Source organism: Urocitellus parryii, chromosome 5, assembly GCF_045843805.1.
Source record: "Urocitellus parryii isolate mUroPar1 chromosome 5, mUroPar1.hap1, whole genome shotgun sequence".
Lineage (NCBI taxonomy): Eukaryota > Metazoa > Chordata > Mammalia > Rodentia > Sciuridae > Urocitellus > Urocitellus parryii.
The window spans coordinates 651,016-669,805 of record NC_135535.1 but is presented as its reverse complement, the minus strand read 5'-3'; the positions used below and the strand labels follow the sequence as shown (position 1 = coordinate 669,805).

The following is an 18,790-nucleotide window of genomic DNA, read 5'->3' as shown; positions in this document are numbered from 1 at the left end:
CCCGGCCCTCGAGGGCGAGGGGCCACTGGCACCCCGCGGTGGCAGGAAGATGGACGAGCCAGCCCGTCAGAGCCAATCCTAGGGGGTGCGGCCTGCGCAGGCGCGGCTGCGGACACCGCCCCCCAGCGAGAGGGCGTCACGTGGGGCGGGACTTCCGACCGGGACAGTGGGGCTTCCGGCGGGCGGCGCGGCTCGGCGGATGGCCTCGTTCCGGGCCGCGCGTCTCGCCTCGCTCGCAGCCGCCGGTGTCTGGCCGCTGCCTCTGGGCCGCCCGCCGCCCGCGCCCTGCTCTGCCTGGGCCGCCGCCATGGAGCCCGCGCCGCGCTGGCTGGCGGGGCTGCGCTTCGACAACCGAGCTCTGCGCCTGCTGCCGGTGGAGACGCCGCCGCCGGGCCCCGAGGGCGCCCCGTCTGCGCCGCGGCTCGTGCCCGGGGCCTGCTTCAGCCGCGCGCGCCCCGCTCCGCTGCAGCAGCCGCGCGTCGTGGCGCTGTCGGGGTCGGCGCTGGCGCTGCTGGGGCTGGAGGCCGCCGGGCGCGAGGCCGAGGCGGAGGCCGAGGCCGCGCTCTTCTTCAGCGGCAACGCGCTGCTGCCCGGCGCCGAGCCGGCCGCGCACTGCTACTGCGGGCACCAGTTCGGGCAGTTCGCGGGGCAGCTGGGCGACGGCGCCGCCATGTACCTGGGCGAGGTGTGCACGGCGGCCGGCGAGCGCTGGGAGCTGCAGCTCAAGGGCGCCGGCCCCACGCCCTTCTCCAGGTGCGCGGGGGCTCGGGGAGGCGGGTGACCCTCGGCCGCGCCCGCGCCCTTCAGTGAGGCGGGTGGGACGTGCTCGTGCCCAGTAGCGCGTTCCTCCTGAGTTGGGCCAGCCTTTATCTGGGAAGGATGTCGTGGTGGGTAGTGTCCTGGCGAAGGGACCAGGGACAAAGCCGCCCCCGGCTCTGCCTGGGCTCCTGCTGACTGGCGGTGCGGGGCGGTCCCACTGCCCCTTCTGTCGGATGAAGCATCTTTCCGTTAAGAACACAGCACTGATGGGCATCCACGCTGTCCTCATGACACGCAGAGGACTTTAGAGCTAGTTCCACGAATTACTGTCATGACGCTCATGTTTACCCGGGCTTCCCAGGCGCGTGCTCCTTCCCCCAATGCCACCTGGGCCGCCTCCCTGCCCGCAGCATCTCAGCTGGTGTTCCTTCACAGAGGCCCCTGTGGGCTCACCCTACCCTCTGGGGGACAGAAGCTCTTCAGAGCCACCTTCCCTGTGTGCATTCTCCTGGGCCGGCCCTTTCTGGTCACCCTGTGGAGGCACACAGGTGGTCCGAACCAGCCTATCCCAGTAGAGCTTGTCCCATGGCAGGCCTGCCTCCTAGACACTCACAGCACCTGTTCTGCTGTGCTGCTTTTCACTGCAGTTCACGTGCTTTTTTTTTTTTTTTTTTTTTTTTTTTTTTGGTGAACCAGGGATTGAGCCCAAGGGGCCTTGTTCACTGAGCCACATCCTCAGCCATTTTTTATATTTTGTTTAGAGACCAGATTTCACTGAGTTGCCAAGGCTGGTCCTGAACTCTAAATCCTCCTGCCTCGGCCTCCTGAGCCACTGTAACGGGGATTAGAGGTGTGTGCCACTGTGTCAGGCTGCCGTTCACATATTTGCTCATACTCTGTGCTTGTTCAGTGACTTAAAAATAGACGTAACCTGCATTTTATGTTCAATGGTCAAATATTCCAAATCTGAGGCTTTCACTCCTTCTCTTTCTAGCCACTGACATGTCCACCATCTCAAACCACCCTCCCTCTTCATCTCCCAGGCCAGATCCTCAGAATGACTGGCTCTTCCTCATCTCCAAGGTTGCAACCTTTGAGCTCTGTCTGACAAGTTCACTGAGCTGTGCATGGTCCCCAGCAACCTGCTTACAGGCATCTTCTGGACAGTGTTCAGAGACCTTTTTCTGAGCATGCTTTCATCCTGATGATGCTTCATCTTTATCAGTTATAAAGACCAGCTTGTGAAATAAATCAGTTTCCTAGAGGATGCTTTTTTTTTTCTTTGTTAGTGCTGCAGGTGAGATGTTCTCCCACCCTGCCTCAGAAAATGCTTTAAAATAGATGGATAAATAGATGGATGTATCTTTATTTTACTTATTTATTTACATGTGGTGCTGAGGATTGAACCCAGTGCCTCACACCTGCTAGGCAAGTACCCACCACTCAGCCCCAGCCCCAGAAAATGCTTTTTATTTTTAGAGACTTGGGGGGTTTTATTCAGTGTTTCAAGACCTGAGGTGTGGTAAAATACTTTGGCTAAGTTGCCCAGGCTGGCCCCAAATTTGCCGTTGTCCTGCCTTGGCCTCCAAGTAACAGGGACCTGGGTGTACGCTACCATAGCTTCTAAAACATTTTCCTTGAAGAGGAAGGGGGTCTTTGGGCCCTTGCTCAGGCTCGGCCTACCCTTCTGTGGCCTCAGCAGTTCTAGATGAGGCTGAGGCCCCTGGTGGTTGTGAGCCTCTAGGTGTGACTTTGAGGGGCAGGTAGGTTGTTCTCACCCCTGCCAACTGTGGCTGTTGGGGTTCCAGGACAGGCCTCTACTGGCCAGCTCAGGGAACTCAATACCTGGGCTTCGGTCCCAAAGCCAGGCAGTGTGCCTACTTGCCCAGGACAAGGTTCACAAAGCAAAAGCCAGAACCACAGTGTGAATATCCAACACAAGACTCACAGCAGCCCCAGCCACAGGGCTCACAGGACCCGCGGCTGCTTTTATCAGATTCCAGGTGAGCTGGACTGTGCTGGCTTCTGGGCAACCTTGAGGCCTCTTGCTGGGCTAAGGAGCAACTCCCATAGCTAGGAGGGGTGCGTGCCCTGGGAGACATAGGCCCTGGCCGAGTTCCTCTGAGCCCAGGAGATGGCAAGAAAGGGGCAGATGAGACTGAGGCACCCGAGGTGGGCACCGTCACCCCCCAACCTGGCTCACTGCCTGGCCCCACTAGGTCTCCAGAAGTGTTAGTTGAGCCTGGAGTGAGCCCTCCTCTGCCGCACGAGTCCAGGTCTGCCCAGCTGTCGGGTTTCTGTTCTCGAGACTAAAAGGCTCAGGGGTCACTCTAGTTAAACTGGGCTAACTGGGCTGCGTGAAGTAACCACACAAGAGACACAAATACCTTTTTCTTTGGGGTTGCTGTGACGGCTCCCTGACCTTAAGGGTCCACAGAGAGAGAGAGAGAGAGCAAGAGCACACACACTGACCCCTTTTATTGAGGAGAAGCTATTCAAATGAGGCAGGGGGTCAGGTTTCAGGGGCTGAGTCTATCTTCATGATGTCCACTGTCAGCAGGTTGACTGACACCTGGGTAGGCCACACCCAAGGGCACAGTAAGAGAAGGGGACACACACAAGGCACTTCCATGGAAGATTCTATCCTAAACAGGGCAAGGGGTCATATTACAAAGGAACAGGTGAGCATAGCTTCACCCATGAGGCTGTAGCAAGACACACCCATTTCTGTGACTGAGCGCCTCAGCACCCAGCTGGGGAGTGTAATTCAGTCACCAGTAAGGTTGGCTTCCCACACCCAGCACCTTAAGGCCCTTGGCCCCAAGAACCAACCAGTCTAGGGCTGAGCCCAGCATCCAGTCTCATGCCTGTGGACAGCAGTCCACCCTGTGGTACCCTGTCCCCCAGTATCCAGCTGAGGGAAGCCACACTGCTCACCTTCCCAAGTGGGCTTATTCCTTGACATCTGCCTTTGCTGTGTTTCCAACTACCACCACCACAGCCCTTCCCTGGGCATACTGTGGGTTTGTATGGGTTCTGGACAGGGCCCTTGGAGATCAGCAGGACCTAGACATGGCCCGTCCAAATGTTGTGTGCGCTGCTGCCCCTGCTCCTTTTTTATGTTCTACTTCTAAAAGAGAAACAGGCTCAGTGCAGAAGTTCAAGCTGTGCAAGGCTGACCAGAGCAGAGTGCAGTTTTGCTGCTGTGGCCTGTTCTCGGGCTGGCTGGCTGATGGGCAGCACCTCCCGGGGCCTGTCACCAGGAGCAGATGCAGCCACCGTGTGCCCGTGTGCTATTCTGCCCACTGTGTGCTTGGGGCCTGGCCTCCCTGCTGCTGGTGGTGCTGGGGGCAGAGCTGTTGGGCTGTCCACCCCACCCTGATGAGCGGAGCCTCCAAGCTCACCTTCTCAGGGGCTGATCCAGTTTTCTCTGTACTGCAAATAGTGCTGGTGTGTATCTGTGCATTGTAATAAGAACATTTCTGTGGATAAATTAATACATTTCTGTGAGTAAAGCCTGCAGGCTCGAGGGTGTGCTTGGGGCTAGTGGGGTCTTCTCTGTCCTCCACGGGGCTGGATTGTGTGGCTCTTAGACCTGGGCACACAATGTCTGGAATCGTCTGAGGTGGCCTTTGTTCACAGTGCTGTTGGAGCTGCACAAGAACCATTTGGCTGAGAGTGTCGTTTGGGTGTGTCTTTGCTCAAGTGGACACCTGTCTGACAGGCACTGGCCTCTGTGTTTGATTTCAGACAGGCCGATGGCCGCAAAGTCCTGCGGTCGAGCATCCGGGAATTTCTCTGCAGTGAGGCCATGTTCCACCTGGGGGTTCCCACCACACGGGCTGGGGCCTGCGTCACATCTGAGTCCACGGTGGTGCGTGACGTGTTCTATGATGGTAATCCAAAACACGAAAAGTGCACAGTTGTGTTGCGAATGGCTCCCACCTTCATCAGGTAATGCTGGTCCTCCGGGCCTGCCTGCACGCCTGCTTGTAGAGTCCTAGACTGCGCTTGTGCAGCCGGAAGGTCGCGCAGAACAGAGGAGCCAGCAGACTGGTATTCCATGCCCCAGGAGAGACTCAGTGCAGGAGGTTGGTTGTCCCATCCTGGTAGACGGTGGGGCTGGCTGGGCAGAGGGACCCCCACAGGACCATGCCTGGGAGGAGGGGCTGTCCAAAAGGAGATTCCTAGGAGTGTAAGACAAGGAACTACCTAAAATTGACCAAGGAAATGGGCTCAGTGTCATAAACAAACAGGCTGATAAAAAGCGGGTGTGCTGTAGTCCTTGTGGTCATCCTTATCTGTCCAGACGCAGTCCAGCTGCTCAGTGACCGGAGTCCTTTCTGGTGCTTTCCTACCCCAGGCCCTGGGCCACACAGTCCTCAAGAAGCCACAGCACCAGGTGTGCTCCCTGCTCTCAGGCCCTCTCAGGACAGCTGGGAACAACATGTAAACATCTGTATTTATTGAAAACAATAATGAGTTCACCACAATCTCTCAAGTGCTGTGGAAGGTTGTTTTGCTTGGTACTGAGGATTGACTGAGCCCAAAGGCACTCAACCACTGAGCCACATCCCCAGCCTCTTTTTATATTTTATTTAGAAACAGGGTCTCATTAAGTTGCTTAGGGCCTTGTTCCTGCCTCAGCCTTGCAAGCCACTGGGTTTACAGCCATGCGCCAGCGCATCTGGCTGGTTTTCCCATATTTGTAAAGCTGTTTCTGACCATGAGAAACCTCAGCATTATCCTCATCTTATCTCTGCCATCACCTCGCTGCCTGACTTCTAGCACCTTCAGAACTGGTTCCCTGAACCAAGAGCTGGGCTCACCTTGTGGTTCTCCCGTTCTGCCAGGTCCCCGACAGCCACCAGCTGCTCATGCCTGAGATGGACTGTGAGGGTCTCTGGCCTTTCTGACCAGGGGGGAGTGGGAGGAACCAGGGCCCAGGTCTGCCTTGTGGTGGCTCTGATGATGCCTGCTGGAGGCTGTTTTGTCTCTGCAATACCCGCAGCCTCTCGGCCTCGGCCCACTGGCTGCCAGAAGCAATCCCAGTATGACAGCAACCGCCTGCAGCCTAGAACCCACCCTGTCCTCCCTGCCAGGATGCTGGAGTGGGGCAGGAGAAGCTCTGGCCATCTCTGGGCTGCCAGAGTAGGAGCTGTCTGCCTGAAAATGGGCCAGGATCCAGGTGCACCTGGGCCTTCAGAGCTGGTGGCCTGCTGCCTGACCAGGGGCTTTCCTGCAGGGCCTCAGCTGGCTTCTTTTTTATTTTTCTTACAAGGTGCTGGGGTCTCTGAATTGTCAAACACCTGGGTCTTCCCTCCAGGTTTGGATCCTTTGAGATTTTTAAGCCTGCTGATGAGCATACGGGGCGTGCAGGTCCCAGCGTGGGACGGAATGACATCAGAGTCCAGATGCTTGACTATGTGATTGGCTCTTTCTACCCTGAAATCCAGGCTGCCCACGCCCACTGCACTGACCATGTGCAGAGGAACGTGGCCTTCTTCCGAGAGGTAGGTGGAGGCCAAGCACCCACGGGCCCCTATGCCCAGGAACTTGAGGCCTGTTTCAGTCAGTTTTTTTGCTGTTGTGACCAAAAGACCTGATTTTAGAGAGGAAAAGTCTATTTGCGAGCTCATGATTTCAGAGGTCTCAGTCTGAGTCAGCTGGCTCCACTCCTCAGGGCCCCAGGTGAGGCAGAAAGAGCGTCATGGCAGGAGGGTGTGACGAGGGAGGAGCTCAGGACATGGCACCAGGAAGCAGAGAGCCAGAGAGCTCAAGATGTACACCCCAAAGGCACACCCCAGTGACCCCTCCTCCAGCCACACCCTGTGCCTTCAGTCACCGCCAGCTCGTTCCCACAGGCCGTCAATGCACTGATTATGCCAGGGCTCTCCCACCCCAGGTACTTCGCGGTAAGCCTTCCTGCAGTGTCTGCACATGAACTTTTGGAGGACACTCCCATCTAAACCATAGCGGGGCCCCACCCACTGCTGAACACAGTCATTTCAGCCATGGACAAAGCTTTTGCCCAGGTGCCATCCTCTCCTGCAGCCTTGTGGCTTGGGCAGCTGCAAGCACACTGGTCAGGCTGTGAGCACTGCGGGGGCCCGGGGCACTGTGGTTCTTGAGCGTCCTTGAGGGGTCTGTGTGCTGGGTCTATCTGCAGGAGCCAGCAAGGCCCTGGCCTGGGGAGAGCACTGGAGGGGAGGACTGGCCTGTTGTCATTGGGGGGAGACAGGGATTGCCCAAGTTGGGTCTGGGCCCTGCCGGGTTTCTGTTCTCGAGACTAAAAGGCTCAGGGGTCACTCTAGTTAAACTGGGCTAACTGGGCTGCGTGAAATAACCACACAGGAGACACAAATACCTTTTTCTTTGGGGTTGCTGTGACGGCTCCCTGACCTTAAGGGTCCACAGAAAGAGAGAGAGAGCAAGAGCACACGCACTGACCCCTTTTATTGAGGAGAAGCTATTCAAATGAGGCAGGGGGTCAGGTTTCAGGGGCTGAGTCTATCTTCATGATGTCCACTGTCAGCAGGTTGACTGACACCTGGGCCACACCCAAGGGCACAGTGAGAGAAGGGGACATACACAAGGCACTTCCATGGAAGATTCTATCCTAAACAGGGCAAGGGGTCATATTACAAAGGAACAGGTGAGCATAGCTTCACCCATGGGGCTGTAGCAAGACACACCCATTTCTGTGACTGAGCGCCTCAGCACCCCGCTGGGGAGTGTAACTCAGTCACCCATAAGGTTGGCCTCCCACATATTCCCCCTTTCTTAATATAAAACAAATAATGTAACTGGGAAATTTTCTTTCAGTCACTTGGCTCTTGGTCCAAGGTTATCACAATCTGCTATTGAAACAAAAAAAATTAGTAGAAAACATATTATCTTCATAACAGTCAACACAATAATCTGGATTATTATTACCTTGCCAAACACTCATCAGAAGATTTTTAATCTTTTCCCAATTTTATTGGGACGCATTGTTTTTGGCCATAGTAACAGACATTTTCATTGCCATGGCATTTAGGCCTCTCCATAAACCATGGAGCAAAGGGCTCACTCACATTATTCATTACATTGTCTTCTAGAACATCATTACTTAGTTCTCATCCTTCCATCCCTATTTATCTGACCATGAAGGAAGTTGGATGTAATTTAAATCAAACATTAAGAAAATCTATATATTGTAAATTTTAAGACATAGCCACAAAGGCCAAAATTGAATAAGCAAGGAATAATATTTAAAGTAGTTACTTTAGGGATTATGAGATCACAGTTTGTCTAGGTCTGGTTAATAGACATACACCTGTTTTAAAGCCTGAATATTAACTTCAGCATATTATAGTTCTGAAATATTAGCTGGCAATGATTAATGAGGCAATAAGTTATATTTTTATAGACTACAGGATATTAATAATTTTTTCTCTTCACTCTCATATTTAAGGAGTTAATTAGGTCTGTCAGTAATACAAATACCCTTGGAAAAATTTATTTTAATAATCTTTCCAACAATTGTCCATAAAGGTAAATGTAGTCTTAGTCACTAAAGTCCAGCAAAATTGGCTGGCTTGAGTTTTTTATCTGCTGTGTAGCATAAGTTTCTGTCACTGGTGTGGTCAATTTGTTGCTCCACTATTTGGCTACCTCAGTCCTGGGAGCTGATGATAACTGGCTGGTGACAAACCTCAAGTCAATGTCCAGTAGCTCAGTTTCTTTTTGGAATGTACACAACTGTCACAGGGTTTGAGTGGGGCGTGCCTGTCAATCTCCATTAGCAAGACAATATCCACAGGCCAATCATCTTCTGCCCAGTGTAACCATACTGTGAGGAAACTCTATGCTCGTAGCTGTTAGTTGTAACTGAAGGCTTTTCTAACATTTTCTCCTCTTCTATTAAATTTATCGTCAAAGGAGAACCCTGATGAGAAAAGAAAGGAAAAGGAAAAGCATAGAAAAAAATGGGAACCAAGAAAGAGAAAAGCATCCAGACACGGCCTATTCCTGTAGCTGCATCTGTCTCCTGCTGTGGTGAGCAGGCAGTCACTGTTGACTAGTCTCTGTCACTAGGGTTCTAATCTGAGCTGGATGTGGGGAGCAAAGCAGCCATGGGGCAGGAGACCTCTCTCAGAAGGGGAGAAGAATTAGGCCTTTGCACCAGTGGGGGGTGACGTTCTGTGCCTCACCTCTGTTGGCCCCCAAATTTTCTCCTGATGGCCCCTCTGCGACTGTGCCTGTCTTAGGTTGTCCCTCCCTTGAGGAATCTTACCCGTCACTGGCTAACCAGCCATTCTCCAGGGCCAAACAGGGTGATGTGGAGTGTGCATGGCATCGTCCCCAGGAGGGCTGTCTCCTTGATAGATAACACCCCCGTGGCCTCCACGCCAGCATTTACCCTGGGATCAGCAAACTCAGGTTTCTTCTCCATGGAGGACCCAGCTCACAGCACTGGGCTGGTGGGGGATGTGTTCAGGAAGGAAGGAGACAGGCCGTAGACAGACAAACTGTAATATAGTGACGAAGCTGAGAGAGACAGATGAAGAGAGATCCCTCATACAGAACTGGCCCTTAATCGGTGTTACTCACATCTGGTCCATAGCTGCTATCCATATGGATGCGGAACAATCCATTATTTCAACACTGTCTTTTTCTCAAAAGATACTTCCAGACAGTCTCTTTACCATAGAATCAATATACAGGTATAACTGACCATTACAGTCAGGACAATTAATCTAGTTTCATGGGTGGACTTTCCAGTCCACACTGCAAGACACATTAAAGGTGGACCTGGGAAATGGGTCCATACAAGCCTTTTCATAATTTTTATTTACCTGACAAGCTCGTGAAGCTGCATGGCTATAAACTTTGTAGCTGGAAATTGACCTTCCTGTGCCAGGTTTCTTAGTCATTATAATGATGACTGGTTTAAACTCTCCTTTGATATCTGATTTAATTTACTGAATCATGTTCAGTAACATTAAGACTCTCAATATTACAATTTAAGAAAAAACTTTTTTTTTTTTTTAATATTTATTTTTTAGTTATTGGCGGACACTACATCTTTGTTTGTATGTGGTGCTGAGGATCGAACCCGGGCCTCACGCATGCCAGGCGAGCGCGCTACCGCTTGAGCCACATCCCAGCCCCAAGAAAAAACTTTTAAAGTATTTTGTAAAATCTAGTGTCTCTCTGGGATCCTGTATTCCCCCTTTTCCTTATTTAATAAAATTGAGTAAAGGCTTGGCATAAGTCATAGTATTATTAGTTTAAGTTATAGATAATAGTACAAGTATTTAAATTACTAAGAATAGATTTACCTTTTATTGATTATTAAAATTTTTTAATAGACTAGTCGATCCATCCTAACAATTTAGAAAGAATCTTCAATCTTTTTGAGAGAATGTCTCAAAATCTCTGTATTTTAGAATATTATCCTTTAAACAGGTATCTCTTAATTGCCTTTAAAAAATATGATGAAGGTTATTTTCTGTGTAGGGAGTAGTATATAAATCCTACTGTATTTTTTATGGACAATAGATCTAGTTAGAGAACTTATATAATATCAATGAATTTTTTTAAGTTTTATTGTTTAAAATTAATATATAACTTTAATTTGGAGAACCTTAGTCTTAATAAAATGTTTTTTTTAAATTTTTATAATTATCTAACAAACAAAATATGTAAAAATTAGTATCTCAGTGTCTTAGAATAGATCAATTTTAGTCTCTAAGGACAATTGTTAAAATCGGGATTTAAGTTAGTAGTTCAATATATTTAATGTTTAATCAACAATGTGAATTTATTTACCAAAACTAATCTTTGTCTTAAACAGTAAGAATTATTAAGCAATAAGGATCTTACTTTAAAGAAATAAACTTACATTTTAATAGGTTGCTTATCATGTCAAAATATGGACAAAATCTTAGCTCACATTAGTATAGTTAAATTAGGAAAATAACCTGAAATACCCTTAAATTAATTATAATCAGTTTAGTATATATAAATCTCTTTTTTAATCGTTATAACTTTTTACATCATCTGTTTAGATAACAATATAAAAATCTTTTTTACTTAGGAAAATGAATATAAAGACCTTGTTTTACCCAAAGATGATTTCTTTCTTCTTTTTAGGGATCCATGTGTGCTTTTTCTTTGTTGAAGCATCTTTTTCTTTTAAAAAAAATTTTTTTTGTACTTTATAACAATTTCTGAAAACCTTAGAATCTATAAACAAATTATTATACTTTGATAAGAAATATCAATGAAAATATAGTTAAAATACTTAGATATGTTGTAGACAGAATTATAATTATTAAAAGTAAAATATAAAGAAGCATGTTTGATATCTCATCAATAGAACATTATTTAGTAATACAACTGTAGAGAAAAGTCAGGTTATTTAACTCAGAACTAACTTAAATTTAGGGCTGCAACATAGAAACCTGTGGAATTAAATTTTGTCTGAAAAAAATATCTTTCCTTAGCATTTACAGGTGGGCATATTTAAAAATACAGGCTCTGAACAGCTCCGGCAGAAATCTGAAACACAGTAGTACAGGTTAGTGGCTGGAAGGCGGGACTAGAAGTCCTGTCTGAGTGACTGTGAAAGAACCAATGGGAAGCCAGTGAAAGTGGGAGGTGGGACCAGGAAGCCTGCTCTTCGGCCAGGCAGCCCCTGGTTACCATGGTGATGCAAACAACATGGAGTCCGCTGCCCGTTGTTGGGGCAAAAGTTCCCCAAGTTTTCCTAGCCGATTGCATTTTGTTTTACTTTGTCTGCATTTTCCCCCGCCTGGCCAAGATCCTACTGCAGCTTGTTCTGTCTCTGCGACCTGCGGTTGCAGCTCGTGTACATCCTGCACTTTTTTTCTGTGGCACGTGGGTGCTCCAAAGGTTTTTTAGAAGCAAACGCTAGCATTACTATCAGATCTTAAATTAGTCTGTGTTCAGCATTTAGGTCAAGTAATTCAAGGGTTAAAAGCACTGCTGGCCGCAGGTGCTAGGACCCCGTAGCAAGCAGCAAGCAGCCTTGGCTAAAGTCTCTTGTCCCCAGCGACTGAGTTACAGCCATTCTGACTCACAGGACAATCATGTAGTAAAAAGGTCCATACATACTTTCTGAGTATTGACAAAAACAATAGAAAATTGAGACTTATTTCTCTCCAGATAAACATCACATTTTCTCTCCCTTTTTCTCACTCTCCTAGCACAAACTTCTAGAACATAATGCTGAGGAACTCAGGTTCCGCCCATGCTAGGCAAGCACTCTACCACTGAGCAACAATCCTAGCCCCCAAAAAATCTTTTATAAAGATTTGTAAAAATAATTTTTAAAAATCCACAAAAGCGCGCTTTCCATGGAGAGGACTCAACTCAACAACATAGCCCATCAATCGTCTTAATAACTATATTTATTTAGAGTCTCTACAATTATACCCCAATATTAAAAATTTCAACGTCACAGATTTTCCTTTTGTCTAATTCACTTACTTTCTACAATTATGCCCACAATACTCTGCAATCCTAAGATGCTTAACTTCTGGAGAGAACTTTCAACTTCACTTTCTTTAATATTTAAATTGGAGTCCCCTTAGGAGCCAGCATTTGTTGCTTTTGTCCCGGCGGCTTAAAGACCTTTCAGCCCACGTTGGACGCCAATTGCCAGGTTTCTGTTCTCGCGACTCCTCTGACCTTAAGGGTCCACAGAAAGAGAGAGAGAGCAAGAGCACACGCACTGACCCCTTTTATTGAGGAGAAGCTATTCAAATGAGGCAGGGGGTCAGGTTTCAGGGGCTGAGTCTATCTTCATGATGTCCACTGTCAGCAGGTTGACTGACACCTGGGTAGGCCACACCCAAGGGCACAGTAAGAGAAGGGGACACACACAAGGCACTTCCATGGAAGATTCTATCCTAAACAGGGCAAGGGGTCATATTACAAAGGAACAGGTGAGCATAGCTTCACCCATGGGGCTGTAGCAAGACACACCCATTTCTGTGACTGAGCGCCTCAGCACCCCGCTGGGCAGTGTAACTCAGTCACCCATAAGGTTGGCCTCCCACAGGGCCCCTGCCCCTGCCACAGACAGCACACTCGTCTGCTCAGTCAGGTTATCACCTGGTCTGGCCCACAGCCTGCAGCCTCAGTGGGCAGAGGGAAAGAGGAAGGTCCAGGCCAGGTAAGGAACACAGGGGTCATCTCCAAGGGCCAGACCACCATGGAGCCACTGCAGCCAGGGCAGGTTCAGGCCCATCTGCCCAGTGGCTTGGGCTGGGCCCCCACAGGTCAGCAGCAGTGGCACTAAGCAGGTGTCGGTGGGCCCATTACACAACAGGCCCCTCCTCTGGCCGGCTCAGCCACATGGCACAGGTGTGGGTAGGTGGTCTGGTCAGCTTGCTCCATCCCTCTGAGCCTTGGTCTGACAGTGGAGCTGAAAGGACAGTGCTGCCCAGTTCTCAGGAGCATCTATGCTCTGACATGAAACAAGACACATGCAGGACCCTGCGGGCAAGGGCAAGGTGGAGTGAGGGCCCTGGAGGCAGCCCGCATCCTGAGACTCCTGTTCTCCAGCCGCACATGTGGTGGGAGTGCTGGGTGAGCAGCAGGGCTGGTGGGCACACCCCATTTTGTGGCACCCAGTGTGGATAGGCAGCAGCTTGCAGGGCACCTCAGCCTGGACCCAGCACATTGTGCCAGGTGGCATGTTCCTTACTGGTACCCATGGGGCCTGCCTTTATTTATTTACTTATGAGAGAGAGAAAGAACTTTTTAATATTTATTTTTCAGTTTTCGGTGGACACAACATCTTTATTTTTTTATTTTTATGTGGTGCTGAGGATCGAACCCAGCGCCCCGTGCATGCCAGGCGAGCGTGTTACCGTTTGAGCCACATCCCCAGCCCCCCATGGGGCCTTTATAATGGGCCCAAGTCTGCCCAACCAAATCGGTTGCCTGATTTTTCTGGTTTGGTTTAAAACCAAAATGGTGAGCATATGAGGAACGGAAGGTGGTGTAAGTGGCAGCTGAGGCCCCACGTGCCAGCTTACCAGACACACCTCTCCTGGAACACTGAGCAGAGACTACAGGGGCCCTGGGTAGAGCCCCCCAGACGTCGTTGGAGAGCAGGAATCACTCAGAAACACTGCTGGCTTTGCGGGGGTCGGTGGACAGTGAGGGTGGTTGTGGTGGGCAGGACCAGGAGGGAGCTGTCAGTACCTGTCCTTCCCCAGGTGATACGACGCACAGCCCGCATGGTGGCCGAGTGGCAGTGTGTGGGCTTCTGCCATGGCGTGCTCAACACTGACAACATGAGCATCGTGGGGCTTACCATTGACTATGGGCCCTTTGGCTTCCTGGACAGGTGAGCCGTCCCTTGGGCTGTAAGTGGTGAGCTATAGGCAGCCTGCTGCCCACCTAGGAACTAACCCCTGAGGTGCAGGCCCCAGCCGCAGTCACAGGGTGAGGGAAGGCAAGGAGCATCTGACCTGGGGCGTGGGGATTGTGTGCACAAGTCTTTTTTCAGTGTTTAATTCTTAACAACGCCTGACTGGCCATTCCTGGAAGCAGGAATCTCCTGGAGGGTTTTGAGCAAAAGCAGTGTGAGCCGTCTGTGCATTTTAGAAAGGTTCCCTCCCCCGTGGGGTTGGGCACAGGTGCTGGGCAGGAAGTCAGGGCTGCCTGGCCCCTGGCGGGCTGAGGAGAGCCCAGCTCTCCTGCACTTGAGGTGTAGGCAGAAGAACCAGGGCCATCCAGGGTCAGGGCAGGACCGGGTGGTGGCCACACAGGGCCCGCCCTCTGGGTGTGTCCTTCACAGCACTGCAGTCTGGCCTGTGTGGCAGGTACGACCCTGACCACGTGTGCAATGCTTCGGACGACGCCGGGCGCTACTCGTACAGCAGGCAGCCCGAGGTGTGCAAGTGGAACCTGCGGAAGCTGGCGGAGGCACTGGCGCCCGAGCTGCCCCTCGAGCTAGCTGAAGCCGCCCTGGAGGAGGAGTTTGACTCCGAGTTCCAAAGGCACTACCTGCAGAAGATGCGCCGTAAGCTCGGCCTCGTACGTGTGGCACAGGACGGGGATGGAGCACTGGTGGCCAGGCTCCTGGAGACCATGCACCAGACTGGTGAGTGGGCACACATTGCAGCCAGTTCTGGCATTATTACTGTGGGCAAATTCGCAATTTTCTCTTTTCACCTTTTTTTTTTTGAGGGGGGCAGGTACTGGGGATTGAACCCAGTGGTGCTTTACCACTGAGCTGCACCCTGAGTCCTTTTAGAGACAATGTCTTGTTAAGTTGCTGAGGCCTTGGACTTACGATCATTCTGCCTCAGCAGCTGGGCTTACAGGCCTGGCCCCAATTGACCATTTTAGAGATACATACTCAGTGGCTTTGAGCACGTCTGAATGCCATGCAGCCACCACCACCATCCTGAACCCGAACTTGGCCTCCTTGAAACTCCAACCCTTAGAGCCCTCACAGCCCTGACACCCACCATTCCACTTTCCACGTGTGACCATGACTGGCTCTTGTAGCATATGTCCAGATCTTATTATTTTTGGTACTGGGGATTGAACTTGGGGACACTCGACCACCGAGCCCCATCCTCAGCCCTATTTTGTATTGAGACAAGGTTCCAGTAAGCTGTTCAGATGGCGTTACAGGTGTGGCCACTGTGCCTGGCAGAACCTCCTGTCTGAAGGGGAGCTCCACCTCAGTCCCTGCAGGCCCCAGTCCACACCGGGCACTTCACAAATGAGAGCGGGCAGTGTCCTCCATGAATTCCCCCTTCACTCTCCACCAGTGACACACACTTGCACATTTGACGCATCCCCTCCTCTTGTCTGATTTTTTTTTAGGGGGCGGGGAGGTACTGGGGATTAAACTCAGACACTCGCCCACTGAGCCACATCCCAGCCCTGTTTTGTATTTTATTTAGCTGAGCTGCTCGGTTTACAAACGTGCGCCCAGCCAATTTTGTTGATCTTTTACTACAAGAACCAACTCCTACTTTCATTGTCTATTACTTTTCCCACTGTTCATTTCCCCTCTGATCCTTATAACCAGATTTCTTTCGCTTTTGCTAATTTTGGTCTTATTTTACTCTTCTTTTTGGTTTTGTTTTGCTTTTATATAGTTGAGTGATTTTAGATTGTTTAAAATGTACACATTTACTGTTGTACACATCCCTCTGAGCACAGCTCTTGCTGCATGTTGCTCTAAGTACTTTATAATTTTGCTTGTGATCTCTTTTTTAACCTATGGTAGATGAAGAGTATGGTGTTTAAGCTGAATGTGGCAGTGTACATCTGTAATCTCAGCCGCTGGGAGGCTGAGGCAGGAGGATGGCAAGTTCCAGGTCAGACTGGGCACCTTAGCAAGACCATCTGAGAATTTAAAATAATCTTAAAAAGGTCTGTGGACGTAGCTTAATGGTAGAGCACCCCTGGGTTCAATCTCTGGTACCACCAAAAACTATGATTCACACTTTTCCTTCCTGTTAATGAAACTAACAGGACACAGAGCACCGAAGTGGTATCTAGCTTCATCCCATTGTGGCCTAGACAGTGCCCGTGGCAGAAGCCCCTGTGCTCTTCAGAGCTAGGGTATTCCCTGCTCTTGCCCAGATGGTCTGCGCATTACTGAGAGTGCCATATTCTGTGGAGCCGCTGTTTCTCCTCCAGCTTCGCTAACTACGTGCTTGGTCACTTCCACATCTTCCTGATGTGGTGGCTGTGCTGTCTCTGTTATAGTTTGGGCCTGGCCTGTTTTGTCTGACTTCAGAGTGGCCTCAGCCCCTTGGGTCACATTGCTTAGGAGTCTCATCTTGTCTCAGGCCAGCCCCTATGGACAGCATGTGGTCACCTGTCTCTGGATCCATGAGTGCAGACATGGTTACCAAGGGAAGCACTTGGGCTGTTCTGCTCTATTCTCTGTATGTCTTGAAACTTTGTCCCTCATTCTCCACGACTGCTCTTGTTGACCACCTCCCTGCCCACCCCCGCCCGAGCATGCTGCTTTGGTCCCTTGTTTTCTTTAGTTTCCTTCTTAGGGGATGCCATGGTTCCTGTGCCCAGCCTTGACACACAAGGCTGAGGGTGGCAATGGCTCCCGTTGCAGGCAGGGACAGCTGTGTCTGTTGTTATCTGTTTCGGGGACAACCTACAGAGTCACAGGAAACGGTAGCAGATGGGTGGTAGCTGAGGGGTCAGGGCCCAGCAGGGCCCACTGGAGAGGGGACATGTGTTGGCCTCGAGGGGGTGTGGGGCTGGCGTCTACCAGCCTCCACCTGAGCAGCTTGTGTACAGGTGCCGACTTCACAAACACCTTCTCCTTGCTGAGCTCCTTCCCGCTCGAGCCACAGTCACCTGGCTTGGCTGAATTCCTGACCACCCTGACCTCGCAGTGCGCCTCCCTGGAGGAGCTGAGGCTTGCCTTCCGGCCCCAGATGGATCCCCGGTGGGTACTCAGGTCTTTCTACCATGGGGTTTGCTTTCACAAGGGGAGGGGCATTCAGAAACAAAGATCTTGGGGATGGCTGGAGACGGCTAGTCCTAGGGGACCCACACAAGCCTCCTCCTGGGAATGGGGGCACTTAGGTCCCAACTGTGACTTGGGCCTATTGGTCAGAGGAAAGCCCAGGGATACGGATGTGGGTGGGGCACAGATTGGATGGGGATAGTGGGCATCCAGGCAGCTGTGGTATACCTGGCAAGAGCCTGCGACTCAGATCCCAGGCAGACCACAGAATGGGCATGCCACGTGCAAGATGCTGCTCAGACTCGGGACGAGACCCCGGCAGCGCTGGTGGTGGCTTCTGAATAAGAACCACAGGCCGGTCACACAGAAAGGAGTTTAGTGGGGAGTGACAGGCATTGTGCCCTGGGGCTGGTGACTATCCAGGACACGCTTTGTTAGCATGTGGGCTGACATCCCAAGCAGCAGACCTGCAGCTGGTGCCCACCTGGGGCAAAGGATAGCGGCCCTGGCTGCAGGCTCATGCCTCCTCCCCCAGGCAGCTCTCCATGATGCTCATGCTGGCGCAGTCGAACCCACAGCTCTTCGCACTCATTGGCACCCAGGCAAACCTGGCAAGGGAGCTGGACCGCGTGGAGCAGCAGTCACGGCTGGAGCAGCTGAGCCCCGAGGAGCTGCAGAGCAGGAACAGGGGCCGCTGGGCTGACTGGCTGCAGGAATACCGGTGAGCCCCGAATGCAGGGTTGCAGGGTGCCTGCTGCTCTGTGCCGCGGCCACGGCTCAGGTGGTTGCAGATGATCCTGCATGGGCGCCCTTTGGCTGCTCCTGCTGAAAGAGCAGCTGGGCTGTGATTTCCAGAGTCCGGCTGGAGAGGGACATGGAGGGTGCCGGCGATGTGGCGGCCTGGCAGGCAGAGCGAGTGCACGTGATGAAGGCCAACAACCCCAAGTACGTCCTGAGGAACTACATCGCACAGAGCGCCATCGAGGCCGCCGAGAAGGGGGACTTCTCAGAGGCAAGCATGCCCCCCGTCCCCACTCTGTCCCTGGGAGGGTGGGCTGGCCAGCATCCCTCACCTGGACTCTCCCTCCAGGTACGGCGGGTGCTGAAGCTGCTGGAATCTCCTTACCACAGTGATGGGGAAGCGGCTGGAGGCTCTGAGGCTGCGGAGGCAGTCCCTGGGGGACAGTCCTATAGCAGCAAGCCCCCACTCTGGGCAGCAGAGCTGTGTGTGACATGATCCTCGTAGTGCCTCGGCCTCTCCCGAGGCGCTCAGTGCTGCTGAGCTGCCGAGATGTGCCAGGCTGCCCCTGAGCTTCTCTCCATGATGGCAGAGACCTCCAGTCAGACCCTGACCAGTCTCTGTTGGAAGCCAGCTCAGCAGCACTGCCCGAGTTTGGGGACAAGGGTTCCACCTCCTTGCAGGTGATGCAGAGGGGGCCAGGCCTTGGGGCAGCAGTGGCAGCCCCCTGTCCACTTCATCCTCAAAGAAGGTCTGGGCCAGGTCCCTAAATAAAAATCAGCTTCCTCAGGCCTGTGGTGGCTCTGCCT

General features: G+C 51.5%; 1 protein-coding gene across 1 annotated transcript; it reads left to right on the top strand.

Annotated features, from left to right (window-relative positions):
- Nucleotides 1–189: 189 nt before the first annotated feature.
- Selenoo (selenoprotein O) lies at nucleotides 190–18,772 on the top strand. Its single transcript, XM_026413582.2, has 9 exons — nucleotides 190–753; nucleotides 4,510–4,713; nucleotides 6,086–6,272; nucleotides 13,998–14,128; nucleotides 14,607–14,887; nucleotides 17,071–17,221; nucleotides 17,778–17,963; nucleotides 18,098–18,254; nucleotides 18,333–18,772. Exons 1-9 carry the CDS (start codon nucleotides 200–202, stop codon nucleotides 18,486–18,488), a joined length of 2,007 nt encoding a protein of 668 aa, XP_026269367.1. The 5' UTR covers nucleotides 190–199; the 3' UTR covers nucleotides 18,489–18,772.
- Nucleotides 18,773–18,790: the final 18 nt, after the last annotated feature.